At 39.5% G+C, this 14,525-nt stretch overlaps 2 protein-coding genes across 5 annotated transcripts in view; one reads left to right on the top strand and one right to left on the bottom strand.

Moving 5' to 3' along the window:
* The window catches only part of LOC141376079 (uncharacterized), a 996,984-nt gene that overhangs the window by 74,649 nt on the left and 907,810 nt on the right, over positions 1–14,525 (bottom strand). The window lies entirely within an intron of this gene.
* Positions 371–12,218, top strand: tmem41aa (transmembrane protein 41aa). 3 transcript variants are annotated; one of them, XM_087266535.1, is made up of 5 exons: positions 371–606; positions 5,894–6,030; positions 10,086–10,247; positions 10,353–10,491; positions 10,568–12,218. In XM_087266535.1, exons 2-5 carry the CDS (start codon positions 5,974–5,976, stop codon positions 10,786–10,788), a joined length of 579 nt encoding a protein of 192 aa, XP_087122661.1. In that variant the 5' UTR covers positions 371–606; positions 5,894–5,973; the 3' UTR covers positions 10,789–12,218.

Below are 14,525 nucleotides of genomic sequence, written 5' to 3' on the forward strand. Positions count from 1 at the left end.
AATTGTTTATAACAATTTATTTCAAAATGTTAAAAAAAACGTTAAATGGGAAGAAAAAACACGAGACATTATTTCATGCGTTTTTTTTAAAAGTTTCGTTTTACACTTTGTTGTGCTTTTACAGCACGCGATGTTTTATCACATTTATACTCCACCGGTTTTTATTTATTACACCGTGGCTTCATTTTAATTTTAAAACCTCAAATGTAATAATTTCTATTTTGTAAACTAGGGAATCATCAACTAGCTTTGCTTATGAATATTAAAAATGTAATGAGTCACCGTAAGGAACGCAACCAATTAGCGGCAGCGCAGTCTAATTATTATTCAGTGTGGTCCTTGTTTATGTAGGATTCGTACTGCCGCTCCCGGAAGTTCTCCGCATCGAATTGGACATGCTGCATCTGCGCCCTCTAGACCTTCCGTCATGCGCTCGCTTGTTGGACTGGTCGCTGTAATAGTGACGGCTACTTTTTACCTTTATTCACTGTCCGTCTTTCTCCCTCCTGGACCTCAGCTGCATAAACAGAGCCATGAAGGAGAGACGACAGACGCTAAAGATGGAGACGAACCTAACGTTAGTGAAATGGAGACTGCCTCCTCCAGGTGTGCTTCTCTAATACTGGCTCTTTCGCTATTTGTAGCTCTCACAGCTGGACTTGTCTTGTGTTAAATCAGTTTTATGCAAAATATTTAGAGAATTTTTATCTGGCGAAAGTGTGAAAAACAGGACTGTTTATGGAGCGTTTACGTAATGGATCCTCTTTGTCTTGTCCTTGTCTGCAGCTGTCATTTGTCCTTTGGTAGTGAAATTAGATCTGTTTTTGTCCTAAGTTACTTTTTTTTTTTTAAACGCAGTAGTTTATTATTGAATATGCAGTAGCTCAACCTTTTAATTTGTTTAAGTCTTATTTTGATACATTGTTTATGATTTATTTTTTCTCTTGCTCACTTGTGTCCAAACATGTTTGCCTTTGCTAATGCCAACAGCATACATTTTGCCCAAAAATGTATATGTAATTTTAATATCACTCTCGTTTTCAAGTCTATTTCATAGTAGGTTACATAAAAATAGTTAAAGCCAGAACCTTAGAATAGCTAAAAACTAGTCATCAAACACACAGGAATGAATGACCACACATATAGACTAATTTTGGGATGGACATCTATTGGATTTTCACTGACAGCCCAAATTTATTTTGTTTTAGTAGAGCCATCCATGTTTGGACATCTGTTAATAAAAAAAATTGCCTGATGGGATGTCTATTAAATGTTTCTACCTCTACCTTTAAATGTTTTTACCAATTTGACCTGTGCTTACATTTTATAAATGTACATGTACACATGGAGGTCACCTACAGTATATGGTATATAACTGCAGGTTAACCATGTTTATATATAATAACTTTAACTGTTTAAAGCTATTAGTTGCTAGGTAATTACAGTAGGTAATTAGTAGGGCCAGACAGAATCTGAAGACATTTTTTATTTATGCAGAATGATTTGGGTGTATTGTAAATAAACTGTAATTTGTAATATGTTGAATTTTAATTTGAATTTTTTTTTTTTTTACTTTTATTTAATGTTTACAATGCCAATCCAATTAGATACACTTATTTGGGAAACACATAATACAGTATATCTACCATATACATTGCATCCAGAAAGTATTCAAAGCACTTCACTTTTTCCACATTTTTCTATGCTACAGTCTTATTCCGAAATGGACTAAATTCATTTATTTCCTCAAAGTTCTACACACAATACCCCATAATGACAATGTGGAAAAAAAGATTTTTTGAAATTGTTGAAAATTTAATAAAAACAAAAAACCTGAAAAATCACGTGCATACGTATTCACAGCCTTTGCTCAATACTTTGTTGATGCACCTTTGGCGGCAATTACAGCCTGAAGTCTTTTTGAATATGATGCCAAAAGCTTGGCACACCTATCTTTGGAAAACTTTTTACCAATTCCTCTTTGTAGTACTTCTCAAGCTCTATCAGGTTGGTTGGGAAGCGACGGTGTACAGCTATTTTCAGATCTCTCCAGAGATTTTCAATAGGATTTAGATTTGGGCTCTGGCTGGGCCACTCAAGGACATTCACCAAGTTGTTGTGAAGCCACTCCATTGATATTTTGGCGGTGTGCTTTGGGTCATTGTCCTGCTGGAAGATGAACCGTCACCCCAGTCTGAGGTCAAGAGCACTCTGATACAGGTTTTCATTCAGGATGTCTCTGTACATTACTGCATTCATTTTTCCCTCTATTCTGACTAGTCTTCCAGTTCCTGCTGCTGAAAAAAAACATCACCACTAGTGGCGTTGCGAGGTATTCTTTCGGAATATGTTGCACTTAAATAAAACTAGGTTGTATAACATTTATTTAGTTATCTAAGTACTTAAAATGATTACATACATCATGCACATTCCACTTAACGCAGCATTTGTATTGGGTTATTAAACTGTCAGTTGTTCTGCAGTACTGGTTTCTACTGGCAGGTAGGAGTGGCACTGTTGTCACATGGTGTTGAAAAAAATCCCGCCACTGCACTGTCATCCATTATTTTGAGGAGCTGAAGCTTATGAGGTAATAATATATCTGTTTCGCGAAACTGAATAGTTCTAACTAGTGATGAAGCTCAATATATGTTTTTATAGTATAAAATGTGCGTGGTTTTAGTGAAATAAAATAACTTATTAATAAAATGTGCGTCATATAAATGTAAATACATGCAAATTAGTGAGAAAAACATAAATTGTACTAGCTCTCTACATATGATATAGATATCTAGACACATTTAACTAGATATAATATAGCCAGTCACATCTGTTTCTGTAATGGTTAAATCACAGTGAGTTCAAGCATCTAGCATGTTATTTTTAGGGGCTATGCCCCTTATCCCTTTCGACCCTAGCAACGTCCCTGTTCCCCACAGCATTATGCTGCCACCACCATGCTTCAATGTAGGGATGATATTAGCCTGGTGATGAGCAATGCCTGGTTTTCTCCAAACGTAACGTCTGGCATTCAGTCAATTTTAGTCTCATCAGACCAGAGAATTTTGCTTCTTATAGTCTGCGAGTCCTTCAGATGCCTTTTGGCAAATTCCAGGTGGGAAGTGGCTTCTGTCTGGCCACTCAGCCATACAGGCCTGATTGGTGGATTGCTTCACAGATGGTTTTCCTTCTGTAACGTTCTCCTCTCTCCACAGAGCAATGCTGGAGCTCAGACAGAGTAACCATCGGGTTATTGATTAACTCTCTGACTAAGGCCCTTCTCCCTCAATCACTCAGCTTAGATGGCCAGCCAGCTCTAGGAAGAGTCCTGGTGGTTCCAAACATCTTCCACTAGCGCGTGATGGAGGCCACTGTGCTCATTGGAACTTTCAGAGCAGCAAAACATTTTCTGTAACCTTCCCCAGCCTTGTGCCTCAAGACAGTCCTGTCTCGGAGGTCTACAGACAATTCCTTTGTCTTCATGCTTGGTTTGTGCTTTGACAAGCACTGTCAACCCTGCGACCTTATATAGGCAGTAGGGATGGGAAGATTAACCGATATGTATCGATACGCGGTCATGCGCGTGCACGATGCGAGTGCATCGGTTGAGCAGCAGAGGATGAATGAAATTTTGGAAGCAAATCGAGATGCATCGGTTTTTGCGAGATGCATCGATTTTTCCGAGATACAGCTTATATTTTTAATATAGAATGTATTTTTTATTTATTAACAAGTGTTGTCAACCTGTTTTTGGCGCATAATTTAATCGACCTACATAAAGTAAGCCTTAGCAACGGATTTGCGCATGTGCACACTTTCACTATAACTCATATCAGGTGTGTGGATGAAGCGAGTGGTGCGCCCTCAGAAAGTGCGAGAAGCAAAACAAAACATTTTATTCCCCACTGAGTTTTAAATCTAAAGTATGGCAAGCAACATTATGGATTTAAGGATGGACGACATGACAGGACAGATGCAATTTGCAAAATGTGCCGCGCATCTGTAAAATACGCGGGCAGTACGACTAATCTGATATCTCACTTGAAGCGGCGCCACGGTGTTGTTGTGAAAGCATCTTCCAGTGTTTCTGCATCCCCGGCTTTCGCACTGCTTCAACTGTAGCTACCAGCTCCAAAAGTGGTGAGAAAAGCATTGCAAGTTTTTTTTCCATGCGCAACAGTTCTGCTCGCTCTACGCCAATAACGAATGCTATTGCATTGTTCATCTGCAAAGATATTCAGCCTAGTGTCACGGAGAACGAAAGTTTTAAACACCTCCTCCTGTTAATTTTTATTTAACTATAATAATAATAATATTAATAATAATAATGATAAAACTAATGGGTTTCACGGTGGCACAGTGGGTAGTTTGACCACCTCACAGCAAGAAGATTGCTGGTTTGTTATATTTTTATCAGCCTGTTGTTTACAGTGACAGTGATGTTTCAACGCAGCATAACACTGCTAGTTCACGACCTTAAGTTTTGAATAATCAGTGGCAAAATATATCTTTGTAAAACTTGTTTTCATAGTTGAAAAGTTAAATCACAATTCTTGTTGTGCAATGCTAAATTTATTTATGTTGAAAGAGTGCAAATATATACATATTTTTTAATATATATTGCACTTATACATTCTGTTTATCTTGAAAATACTTAAATAATATGTGCTATAGGTTCTAAAATGGCCCTCTACTGTAAACTGACACTCTGGCTCTGAGAGAAGAGCCAGTTTGTAAAAAAAGTCTTGGTTTTGCTTGGTTTATAAATAATCAAACTCATTCAATGGCACAGCATCCTCTTTCACATCATCTCATAAACCTGATTTAATTAGTTAGTGCTGAAATATCGCATCGTATCGTGATATGGGTGTGAATCGTATCGTGTTGCATCGCAATATGTCACAAATGTATCGCTAATATATCGGATCGTATTCTTTGTATCGAGATGCGTATCGGATCGGCATTATAGCTTAGATGCCCAACCCTAATAGGCAGGTGTATGCCTTTTCAAATCATGTCCAATCAACTGAATTTACCACATGTGAACTCCAATTAAGCTGCTGAATCATCTCAAGAATGATCAGTGGAAACAATGTATCTGAGCTTAATTAAGAGCTTCACGGCAAAGGCTGTAAATACTTATGTACATGTGATTTTTTTTATTTATTTTTTTTTTTAGTTTTTTTGTTTTTAATAATTTTGCAACAATTAAATTTTTTTTATTTTTTCACATTGTAATTATGGGGTATTGTGTGTAGAATTGAGGAAATAAATGAATTAAATCAATTTTGGAATAAGGCTGCACATAATAAAATGTGGAAAAGTGAAGCGCTATGAACACTTTCTGGATACACTGTATATACTAAAAGACAGACATTACTTTACAAACCCTATTGTAAGTAAATCATGGACATTTTCAAATTAGTTAGTAATATTACTGAAAATAATGTAAAAACCGAATAAATATAAATGTACACACATTTACACACAGCTAAATAAATAGATTCGATGATGGGCTGAAAATCTGTGGAAATCTGTGAATTTCTGCGCACACAGGTTCCGTGTTGGCCTAGTTATTGGTAACTAATAAGCTTAACTTCCAAATTTGATTGTAATGCAATAATGATCATCTTTTGTAAAGCTGCTTTGAAACAATAAAAGCGCTATACAAATAAACTTGAGTTGAATTGAATAAATGATCAATAGCTAATTTATTTTAACTTCTGATTTTACAGTTTAATATCAAGGCAGGTAACCAATGAGCTGTTGATTTTAAACTTTGCAAAAGAGTGTCTGAGTACTGTGTCCTTAAACCTTATGTTTAGCCTCCAGAGATGCTGTTCATGCATGTTTACTAATGTCCACTATGTCATGTGACTTTATTTTGGTCCAGGTTGAAGTTTCCATCAGACCTGGATGAGCTGAAAGAGATGGCAGAGCTGCTGCAGTTTTATAAGACCGAGCACACGGGATATGTGCTGCTACTCTTCTGCAGTGCCTACCTCTACAAGCAGGCTTTTGCCATCCCAGGTTCCTCTTTTTTAGTAAGAGCATAGCTTGCACACAGAATCACACTTGACTGTAATCACTGCTGTTGTGAGACATTTTATTCATTTACTTTTGAAATGTAGTTACTTTTTTGTGTCCATGAGACAGGAGGTATAGGTAAATTGGATGAACTAAATTGGCTGTAGTGTGTGTATGAGTGAATGTGAGTGTATAGGTGTTTCCCAGTTCGGGGTGTCAAAATTAATCGTTTCTTCGGAGCACCGAGATGCAGATGCGGACAATTCGGTATTGGTTCAGTAATAACCTTAACCGGTTATTACTGACGTCATTTACCTCATAAGCACTCTGTCGCGAGGGAGGCGAGCGTGAGTATTTACAACGCTCTAACTACTTAAAACTCAAAACTGTGCGCAATTTCACTGTGTGTTTGCTGGATCAGTCTTTCACTGACATATACAGCAAAAGCCCCTATTTCACTGAGATCGAGACAATGAAAGTACTCAATTTCTCTCTTTCTCTCTCTCTCACTCACACACACACACACAGTGGCCCATTTGACCTTTTGGCGTGACTTTTCTTCTTGGCTGTTTTACAGCGTTACTTCTGGATACAGAAATGAGCGCGTTCTGCAGAGTTTTTTCCACTGTATCTATCATGGATCCGCTGGGATCGCCCCTGCCGCTTATCAGTGTCACTAATCTGTGAAGAGCGTAGTGCGCAAGAGCCAATCGCAACCGTTTTTGTTGAGGGTGTGACCAATCAAAGAGGTGTAAGAGAACTAGACAAGGATCAGAAAGTGAGCTGGATATTTATATTGGTTTATATTATTTGCTAAATGCTCGTGTTGTTTAAAGGTACAGTTTTTATTTTTGACTGTTTGTATTAAATGACACAATTGTATTACAAATAGTATATACATATATTCATACATTTTAATAAAAGAACTGCTGCTGTGAAGAAAATTTAAAACTGTGTATGAAAAGCACTGTCAATGCACCGTGATGCACCGAAATATCGAATTGAACCGAATCGATAGTATGATAATAGTAACCGAATCGAATCGTGAGACTAGTGTAGGTTCATAGCTCTATTCCCAGTACTGGGTAGCAGCTGGAAGGGCATTCACTGCATATATGCTGGCATAGTTAGTGTTTCATTCGACTACAACGACCCCTGCTAAAATATGGGACTAAGCGGAAGGGAAATGAATGAATGAGTTCCTGAAGTGTTTCCAATTGTCTTTGGATGTGTCATATAAGGCTGAAACAATATTCATTCAAATCCAGTCTGTGGGAAACCACTGAAGTATATGATTGTACTTAAGACATTTATATTGTTGACTTTGGGTGAATTAAATGAAAGCCAACAGGGGTCAATTTGTGCTGTAGTCCAGATGGCATAAACTCTCCAAAAAACCATTTGGAGTGAGAACAATCATGGCTGCCATATTGAAGGATCAATCCAAACTGAAGTGCACAAAACTGGCCACTTTTAAGGACTCTTCAAAATGAAGGACTTTTTGCTCCCTTCATTCCTCGCACATTTCATTTGTGACAGAAATGGGTTCTAAGAAACCTTTTTTTTAGTTTCCTATTTTAATTCTGGAGGGTAAACAGATTAAGGAGGTCCTCAACCCTGTTTCTAGAGATCTACATTCATGCAGAGTTCAGCTCCAAACCTGATCAAATGGAGCACATGATTGTCACCACAAAGTCATTATCACGAGTGGAAAAATTTCTTTTACCTCAGAGTTTCCAACATGTCAGTGAGAAACATAGCGGAACCACTGATTTATATTCCATGGTCTGTTGACATTCTTGATTCTGATTGGCTGGAGGTTGTGCATTACTTTCGTTGAAAAGTAGTTCCAGTCAGTTTTGATCACAGTTCTAAATAAATATGCTTCCTCCAAACATAAGTAGTAATCATGGCAACTGCTGCAATTAGCAAAGACTATAGAATACACAAGACTTGTCACTCGTATACTATTGAATGGGGAAAAGTGTAACTGTCAATATGGCGAATGAAGCCCCGCCTTCTAGTACAGGAGCCAATCAATGGTCGCTATATGGCAATTAAAGCCTGTCTTCTAGTACAGGAGCCATTCAGTGATTGCTATAGAATGAAAAATCTTCAGGGGAGGGTCTCGGACCAGACGTGAGTTTTTGTGTAATAAGAAAATTTTAAGATATTAAATAAGACGGTTGTTGTTTAATTTTATTGGTTATTCGTAATATGAAATGTAATCATATTCTTTGCAAGTAGTTTTGGAGAATTTGATGTTTCCCCATTCAAACATAATGCCCGAGAATACTGCACAAGTCCCACAAGTCCAAAAAACATGTGGTACAGGTGAGTTGGGTAGGCTAAATTGTCCATAGTGTATGTGCGGATAAGTGTGTGTGGATGTTTCTCAGTGATGGGTTGCAGCTGGAAGGGCATCCGCTGTGTAGAACATATGCTGGATAAGTTGGCGGTTTATTTCGCTGTGGCGACCCCAGATTAATAAAGAGACTAAGCCGAAATGAAAATGAATGAATATATCATATAAATATGTCAATGTAATATCTTATTGTGCATAAATCAGTAGGTGGAATTCTGGATTCAAAGTCAACTCTTGTCGTTTGTCAGACAGTAGGAACATCACAGGAGGAGTTGAACACAGCAACTGAACCAATTGGAATTAAATTTGGAATTTGAACTTAAAAAGAAGGTAGATCTCCAGAAACAGAATTCAGCACCCCTAGATTGTGGCACAGGGATGAGCCTTTTAGAATAAAACACATCCTTGACTAAGGGTGTCACGATTTAAATTTTTAATTGAAATCGATCGAAATTTATGCTCAACTTCGATTAGCGAATCAAAAAATAGAATCGTCGATGCTGCCGCCCCCATGTCACATTAGCTTGGCTTGCCAAGTGGGAAAAAAACATGCTTGTTAAACTGCAAACGCTGGAGACCCGTCGACAGAGCTAAAATCCTCTCGTCTTTCAATGAAGTCGTTGGTGTGGAAGTATTTTGGATTTCCAGTTAGTTATGTTGACAACGTTCATGTTGTCGATTAAAAAAAAAACACAGTTTGCAAGCTCTGCTGTGTACGTATTACGGTTGGGATGATAGACGATGGGCGCATCACGATCCTCCGGCCCGCACCCGTTGCAAATCTGCTCGCGAAAAATACAGGCCCTGTTTACACTAATATGTCTTTGTTTTTAAATGGCATTTTAGAACGACAACGATCCACATTAACACTGGCGTGTAGCATTTCTGAGCAGCCCTCCTTCCTCACTACCACTGAAAACGCACATCACGTGACCACACACACTCATTCACACACAGACACAAGACGCACACACATTGTCATGCGCTCGAGACAGCGGGTCAAGGCAGTCAGTGGGTCAGTAGACTGCTTTTATCTTTTACTTTCACACAAGTACTTAGTCATTTTAGCGAACACCTCAGATACTGTTGGCTGGTTCCTGTTGGTTGTGCACCTTTTTTACCGACGCCATTATAACGACACAGATCACTGCCTATTTACGAGTCCTGCAGAAAAAAGTGATTGACAGGTGGTAATTATGTGTGTAACTTGCCTTTATTCATTTACTGTATGATTTGTTTATGGGTAAAACAAAGACCATGACAGTCAGGTAGTTTAAACGGTAGGCTACAAATAATTAATTGGTCATTAATGAATTATTCATAATCGAAAACCTAATCGCAACGTGACTTTAGAATCAAAAATGTAATCGAATCGAGGATTTGGAGGATCGTGACACCGTTATCCTTGACCATCAACACCATGGGTGTCCAAACTAGGTCCTGGAGGGCCGGTGTCCTGCTGAGTTTAGCTCCAACTTGCTTCAACACACCTGCCAGAAAGTTTCTAGTATATCTAGTTAGAGCTTGATTAGCTCGTTCAGGCGTGTTTGATTAGGGTTCGAGCCAAAGAACAGGACACCCAAGTTTGGAAACCCCTGGTCAACACAAACACCGTACTCTTAACATTGTACAACATCTACCTTTTGTATACTTGATCTTGACTCATACTTCAGGTTTATGACTCTGTTCTCAGAACATCCTGGCTGGGGCCTTGTTTGGGACATGGTTTGGTCTTCTTCTTACTTGTGTCCTTACAACAGTAGGAGCCACTCTCTGTTTCCTGCTGTCCCAGGCATTTGGCAAACATCACATTGTGAAACTCTTCCCTGACAAGGTTGCCATGCTGCAGAAGAAGGTATATCCAGTTATTGTGGTCTCCTAAGAAGTCAGAAACAATGAAATATGTTAATCGTTGCTTGATTTTCGTTTTCCAACTTAAATAATTTTTACTTTTGTCCAGGTCGAGGAAAACAGAAGCAGCCTTTTCTTCTTCCTGCTGTTCCTGCGATTCTTTCCCATGAGTCCAAACTGGTTCTTAAACATGACCTCACCAATACTGAATATTCCTGTCACTCTTTTCTTCATGGCTGTCTTCATTGGTAAACCTTTGAATAACAACGGAGAACATATCCTTTTGATATCTGCATTTGGCTGACATCTGAACTTCCCTTTCAGGCCTGATGCCGTATAACTTCATCTGCGTCCAGACGGGATCAATGTTGTCTCAGATTTCCTCTCTGGATGACTTGTTTTCTTGGAGTGTGGTGTTGAAGCTGCTTCTCACTGCCTGTGTTGCCCTGCTGCCTGGAGCTCTGATCCGTAAATACAGCACTCGCCATCTCCATTTGGATGGCCTCGAAACAAATGGACTCAGTCAAAACAAGAAGAACCGATAAGAGACCGTGTGGTGCCATTGATTCGATTCCCCTTGGTCACTGTGGGGGGCTACTATTTGTATTAAATGTGGCTTTTAAGAGCTGTATTTTTGGGTGGCCTAACATTTTTAAAAAGGAAAATGTATTTTTCTTATTCTGTGTTTGGATTGTAATGCCTAAAGGTGACAGAAGTGTATTTTTGCTGCCTTTTTGGGAGGTTCTATTGGGTCTTTCTGTAATGTCATTGGTCCTGAGTTCTGAATCTTGCCTTCATATACTGTACAAAGAGTGAACTAGAGACATATTTGTCAGTTTTCAAATGCACATCAGTTCCATATCCGTTTTATTTTTTGGTTTAATTTTGTGGTATTTAATATTATTCTTCTGTATAGACTGTAATAGTTTGGATATTGTGGATTTTATTTGTTGATTACTCTTGTGGAAGTTTCACATTTGCCTTAAGGGACCTACCTCACTGATTGGGAAAATATTTTATCATGTTGGAGCACTTGAAAATATTTTGAAAAGGAATTAATAATTTAGTTAATATCTGATAAAGGTTTTGTGTATTATGGGGAGTCAAGCATCTAATGTGTGTGAAGTTATGCCCAGTCATTGAAAGCCTACCCAACTTAGTCGTGTTTGAATGGAGAATTAAAGCAAATCCTTTTGTACTTACCTGTGCAATTCACAATGCGAACCGAATGCAGAATTTTTATCACTAACGTCCACAACATACGAGGTGCGAGAAGTATTTTCACAAGTAAATGGCATAAAAGTCAATGCAAGCATGAGAAAAGAGGTAGATTACCATCCCGCAGTGCAAACAACACGGAATTCACACTTAGATGAGGATTGTATGCTGTCCTGGGAGAGACCCCTGAGCTTATAAGATCCTCGAGCTCTGGGCTTCCTGCCGTTAGCAGAGCAAGAGGGGAGTTTAAGCTCAGGTAGATCTCGATGAACTCCCCTGAGTTATTTCTGACTAACGACAGATAAAGAGATGCTAAGGAGAGATATACAGCTCGCTAAGAGCTTGACTATGTTGCCAAATTGGTATGTTGGATTTACTTAGGTTGCATGTTTTTTGGACTGGGAGGAACCTGGGGAAAACGCACTCGAGCACGAATGAGCTAACTCCACATAGAAACTCGACTGGTTTAGTAGGGACTTTAACCAGAGACATTCTTGCTGTGAGGCAACAGTGCTATTCACTGGGCCTTCGTATCTCCCATCTAGAAAAGAGGGGGAGCAGGGGTGGGTTAGGGGGATTTTTTCTAGACGAAGATACTGAGGTAAGAATCTGTTTATTTATGGTGAGTTACAAATCATCTGATTGGTGAATCAATCGAAGGCTGATTAGGGAAAAGACGTAGAAAGTACAATAAGCATGTGGTCCTCTTGAAATAAGTTTATTAATAAACTTCACTACGCGATGTGTTTGCCACGAACGTTCAGAATTTGCCTCCTTTATGTCTTCCAAGTTTAATGTAAAACACCCACACTGATGTCATGAGGAGCAAACTCCAGTTGTAGTAGCCACATGACCACACTATCCAGAGTTTTAGAAAATCTTCACCCTGGCTGGAGTTTCATAAAGTTTTGGTTTCAGTCACATGACACTGCGTTTAAATGTGGACAAACAGCGAAACTGCAAATAAAAAAAATCATGCGGTTTTAGAAATGCGCATATTTGTGTGAACAGAGCATAAGTAGGATCTAAAGCAGCACTTGTTAATTAAAAACAGGTGAATTCTGCAGGAAGGTAGATCTCCAGGAACAGGATTGGGCACCCTTGCTCTAAACAGTCTCCGTCATTGCGTGTAACAATTTTGCTTCTCGGACACTTTTAATGTCTCCACACTACATACTCCTGCATAGTGTCTAAGCCTTGAGAGTAGTCGGATTTTTCTGCAATTTTTTTTTCTTTGGATGAGTTGATTGAACAGGAATCACATGGCTGATTATTCTACTTGTGGTGCTTTTACACTAGCACTTTTGGCCACACACTGGTTTGTTTGACTTCAGAGTTTGGTATGTTTAGCTAGTGTTAATGCTGTCTTCTGAACTCAGGTGCGTACTCACGAACAGTACCCGAGTCCACCTGAAAGAGGTGGTCTGGGGTATGGTTAATTTCTGATGTGAATGCAATCGTACCAAATGGTGTGTTACAAGTTACAAGTGAACTGCCAAATTTACAACAAACTTTAGTTTTCATAACGTTCGTTTGTGTGCGTATGTCTGTGTATCACCTGTTGTCACCTTGGCTACAAGCGGGACTGACCCAGTGCAAACACAGCGAAAATGTCTGCTTGTCTCCTCCAAAAAGACTTCTGCAGACATCGTTTTATGCTCTGAACGTTTTTTATATTTTTGATTGACAAGTTGCTCACTGTATGTTACCAAAACCGAAAGAGTCAGTATAAATAGAACGACTCTTATGTGTATACGTCTTTCCATTTTGGCGCCTTGGCTTTCGTGGCCATCCATCTCCTAGCAACATCTGTACACACAACAGCAGCTTGCTGATGCAAGCATAGGACAAAAGACAGTGTGAACACAAACCAGCCGAGAAGGTCGCAAGGGGGGTTAATCAAACTTGGGTTCACACAAGGCAATTGAACCAAGTGTGAAAGCACTAGGGTGGGGCTGATAAACGATGCCATCGCCGATGGCCGATAGACAACACGATCCTTCATCATGCCCCCGTTCGCGAAAAATACACACTTAGGCCCCGTTTACACTAAAGCCTGGTTTATACTTCTGCGTCAAGTGACCGGCGTAACTCACGGCGCAGGCAACGCGCCTGGCTGTGCATTTATACTTCTGCACGCTGTCTCCGTTGGTCTGCATTAACACTTCCGAAACGCTAGTGGGCAGTGAGGTGTAAATGTTCCTCTGTGTCGAGTTTCTTCGCTTCTGTTTTGCTATTCTGAACACTTCCTGGATGTACAAGTGGCTCAAACTCGCTCATTTTGTGGCAGGAACCGGCGGACGAGCAACAACTTTAACTATGAGGTAAACACAGAACAAAACTTTCCATCCGGAGCTCCTTCACGGGACTCCACACTTGTAAACAATCGCTCGCGCCGTTCGCGTGGCTCTCGGTCCCGCCCAGACTCGTCGGCGCTAGCAAGCTGACCAATCACAGAGCTTGCGCTACGCGTTGTTGCGACGTGTAGTTACAATTTTTGAGAGGTGCACGTCAGTGACGGCCACGGCGATGGGCTATGCGTCAGCGCCGTAGCATACGCCAGTGTTTGACGCAGAGGTATAAATCAGCCTTAATACGTCTTAGTATTAAAATGGCACTTTAGAACAAAAATTATCCACATCCACACCTTGTTTTACCTAGAATTTCTAAACAGACCTCCATCCGCTGAAAACACACATCACGAGACAACACACAGACACACACACTGTCATGCGCTCGACTGAGCTCCAGAGAGCAGTGCTTGTTAGACAGTTTATCAAGGTAGTACCGCTTGATCGCAATTCACTATAGTTGTTAAACGTGATATTTAATTAATCTTGTATCTAACGATTCTTCAGTCTTTTGAATCTATCAAGTTATGTGTCACAGCATCAGTACACTGCTTCAATCTTTCGCTTTCACGCTTGTACTTAGTAACTTTAGTGAAAACCTCAGATACTGTTGGTTGGTTGCTGTTGGTCTTGCACCTTTTACCAACCAAGTTTGTCGATGCAATTATAACAACACAGATCACTTTGCCTAGTCCCGCTGAAAAAGTATTTGA

This window comes from Danio rerio, chromosome 9 (assembly GCF_052040795.2).
Source record: "Danio rerio strain M-AB ecotype USA chromosome 9, GRCz13ab, whole genome shotgun sequence".
In the NCBI taxonomy this organism is placed as follows: domain Eukaryota; kingdom Metazoa; phylum Chordata; class Actinopteri; order Cypriniformes; family Danionidae; genus Danio; species Danio rerio.